The 3805-nt window shown below is 48.3% G+C and overlaps 1 protein-coding gene across 1 annotated transcript; it reads right to left on the reverse strand.

The window, feature by feature from the left end:
* Window positions 1-560: 560 nt before the first annotated feature.
* On the reverse strand, window positions 561-3805 carry LOC115098139. The gene is made up of 2 exons (XM_029614502.1): window positions 3445-3805; window positions 561-1226 (listed from the first exon to the last, which is right to left on the reverse strand). The coding sequence occupies exons 1-2, from the start codon at window positions 3671-3673 to the stop codon at window positions 757-759; spliced, it is 699 nt and encodes a 232-aa protein (XP_029470362.1). The 5' UTR covers window positions 3674-3805; the 3' UTR covers window positions 561-756.

A 3805-nucleotide genomic window follows, 5' to 3' on the forward strand; every position in this document is an offset into this window, starting at 1 on the left:
AATTCAGGTGATATAAATTCTATAGAGGATTAGGTATTTCCTTTGAGGGATAACGGATGAGTCTCCCAGGATAGCAATGAAGACGGGAGCTGTGTAATAACGTTTTTAACGTGACTTCCTATTGTGACCTAGTCGGTGTACCTAGGCGGGAGCCAGGAGGTAGAAGAAGTACTCCAAAACAAGTTGCCTTTACAGGCATGCATGCAGATGTTTAACATAGGGATGAATACTGCGTGACCCTGCGATCCCATCCCCCAATAAACACAAGAAACCTTTTGGCATTTAAATTGGCCGCAGTTTATTGCAACAACTTTAACCCGAGCCCTTACGACCATAACAACCCCAAACGCTCCCCCCACCCAATTTCCACCCTCCGTGTCTCCACCACCTTGTCCCCCAGTGGTGAAGTAGAACTTCCCCTCCCCCAACCCCGCCTACTCCGCCTCAAAACAGCGAGAGTAAGCTCAAACCGAGAACTTTGGCCCCATAGTTCCCCGGTCCTCCCATGGAGCAGCCCCCCCAACTACATGAGGATCCCCCCATCCCCCACCACCATATCCCTGCCCCTTTCCACAGATTCTTTGGGCTCGGGTTTACCGCCACAGGCAAGCTGATTTATCAGCTATTTCCCTCAAAAAAAACTGCGGCCTCCTACCACTTCCAATTGCCCTCTCCAACCCTTCCTCTACGGAGTTATTGAATAGATCCATTCCTACTTCTGATAGGTGGATTCCAACCCCACTAAATAACCCTGGTTCACCCGCCCGGGACCAAGGCTGCGGAATCCAAAATCCCCCTCCATCCCATCCATTTTCCCAGCTGCCTATTGAGTTTTTTGAACCCCGATTTCCAGATCATCTCATCTGTGTTTCTTAAGAGCACAATCATATCAGACCATCCTAATAAGATTTGTGGCCATCTAATCATTACTTGGGAAAGGTCCTTTTTCATGCAAGTAAGAAGCTCCTTACATGATTTAGAACCGATATCATTGCCTCCCAAGTGAATGATTAGTATATTCAGTTCCCCCCACATCTGGATTCTCTCTGACAGAAAAGGCAAGAGTTCATCCCAACCCATGCTGAACCATGATAGGCACCATCCCGCCCGATCAGTGTCCAAATGTTCCCGTATGGATGCTTCAGCGCTCTTCTCTGCGCTCGATGAATGTAAGAATGACCCACTAATCCAGGCACATCCTTGGAAATGCCGTACCCCCACGCGCTCTGCAACAGAAATATACAAAATTAGCAAGATTCACCTGCCACCCCCCACTCCCCCTTTGTTCCCAGGGCTCCATACCTTCCGCAACCCATCCGGGATAACTCCCTTATCCATGGATATGCTAATGCTGAAAATACAATTGAAAAGCATTGGACTTCCAACGCCCCAGCCCTTTTATGCCTACATCTGACATGCCTGCCTCGGCTGCTGAGGTAGCTGCCCCGATCCGGAATGAATGCAAACTATAATAACTTGGATCACCACCTGCCTTTCTGACCGCCAAACTCAGGACTTTCGCAAACTAGTAACGTGTCAGAGGTGTGGTGTCCTCGTGAACCAAGAACGTTCCATTCATTGCCGGCTGCAAGACAATGTACTCCTGAGCCAGCTGGACTGGACATGTCGTCATCCTATCTGTCCACATTAAGGTAACGAAAGCCCCCTTCCCTGTCTGGTCCACTTTGGATCGAGGAATAAACAATCTAACCATAGAATCAAAAATTTGTACACACTGCTTGGTTAATCCACCATTTCCGTCGTCCTGTCTCGACTTGGCTACTAGCTTACTGATTCTCATGGCACCAAAGAATACCCACAAAAAGGCCACCCGAATCAAAACTACCTCGAAGGCAGATCAACATACTAGCAGCAAAATTTCAACTAGTTGCGCCAAATCACAGTAACAAATTGGCCGTCAGGTATCCCCTGGGGACCCAGTCCCACGCTGCCAGCCACCCAGAACTTTCCTCACTTGGAAACTGCTCAAGGGATTAGTCCTCCCTCCCAACTTTTGGAAAAAGGTAAAACCAGCCAAATGCGACCGTACTGTAGCTATCGAATATCCCTTGGATTTGGCTTCTAATATGAACTGGATAATCTTGTGCTCCAACGCCTCCCTTTCGCTCAACCCCTTAGTTCGCAAGAAACCTGACACTGCCACTAGTCCTGTGGTGTAAGCCTTCCAAGTTGATGGCACGACCGAGCTGTGAATCATCTCCCCTTCCTCTTCCTCCCCTCGTGTCTTGCCATATCCCGAGTATCCCTCTCCATATGACCTCCTCATGTAGCGCTCTGCCGGAACATCATTAGAACGAGAATTGCAGTGTACCCCCTCCCTTCGTTTCCCCTCTCCCCCATCTATCCCACTTCCCCTAGTAACTCCCTGAACTTATACCATTCCCTTTGAAACCCTGATACCTCACCCTCAGAATATGTGCACCCCTGTTAGTTTTATATATATATATATATATATATATATATATATATATAATTTAAAAACATTTTTTTTTTTGTGCTTAGCGCGTCGCTAATCTTTACTGCGGGTGCTTTACCTGGCTAACTCCTTTCGAAACTGCTGACTGTGTGGCCAGATTACACTTGGACACTGGATGCGCCCCGCTGCAGGAGGAACACGCATGCCTGAATTTACACTTAGGGAATAAACAAGTTGCCCTGTTGAAACGCCAGCATATGTCAAATCTGCTCAGGGCAACTCTGACTTCATGCCTCTTCACTGTGGAAACTGGGCCCCGTACCACACCTAATTTCCCACTGCCTGCTACACCCGCACTCCCGCTACCTCCTGTAGTGCCCTGGTCGAACTTGCTTGCCCCTGCACTTTTGTTTGTCATTTGCGTGAGCCACAGGTTTATGTCCTGTGTTCTCCATGACATGAACCTATACCCTGCCATTTTTTCCCTGAACCTTTCATCACAGTTGAGCTAATCCCTACCTTCGTAATCCTTGTATGGACCCAGAATGCTATCCCCATAAGCTAGTAATGCCCCATGCTGATCTGGCTGGTAATGGCTGACCACGCTCGCTATCCTAAAGAAACCTCTCACCCAGTTAATTATGTTCTTGGCAACTTTGGGCTCCGTGTATTCTCCACTTTTATTCTTCTTACTCTTTCTGCATTCTTTCTTGTCCCCTTGTCTGCCTGCTAATAAGCGGAAGATATTAACTTATCTTCTTTTCTTTATTCTGTGACACACACACCTAGGTACTCCCTCCCATAGTTCCGTCAAAGACGCTAGTGCTGGGTGACCCTATCCTGACTGGGACCCGCTCCCGAGGAACGATTAATCTTTCCCAAGGCACTGCTGTCTGAAGAGGACATGGTGGATGAGTCTGAACTAGCCGTGGAACTATCTTTGTGACTCCTCTCACTCTTCCTGTGCTTGGTAATTATATTCGGGCAAGGTCCAGCACCATCGTTACCTTCTCCTGCTCTACGCAATGCTCCCAAAATGGGTTCTCCTGCTCCCTTTTCCCATGGCTCTCCCGTCTGTGCCGTCCTGGCCCCGAGGCTCCCTTCGGCTTGACTTCTCCAACTCTCCATACGTGATGTGTGTGGCATCTCCTCATCCTCGTATCCTGAAAAAACAGAAGGAACAGCAGCAGTATCTCGTCCGGACCCAGCTCTCTCGGACTGGCTCCTGTATTCCATTTGGGAAACCCACCCTGCTGAAAATATCGTCCGATATATTTTAAATCGTCAAAAATCATTAGAGCCGCGATACAATAACAATTCCACCGATTTATCGTCAAAATATCGTAAATCGGGGGAAGGGGGAGGGGA

This window comes from Rhinatrema bivittatum, chromosome 1 (assembly GCF_901001135.1).
Source record: "Rhinatrema bivittatum chromosome 1, aRhiBiv1.1, whole genome shotgun sequence".
In the NCBI taxonomy this organism is placed as follows: domain Eukaryota; kingdom Metazoa; phylum Chordata; class Amphibia; order Gymnophiona; family Rhinatrematidae; genus Rhinatrema; species Rhinatrema bivittatum.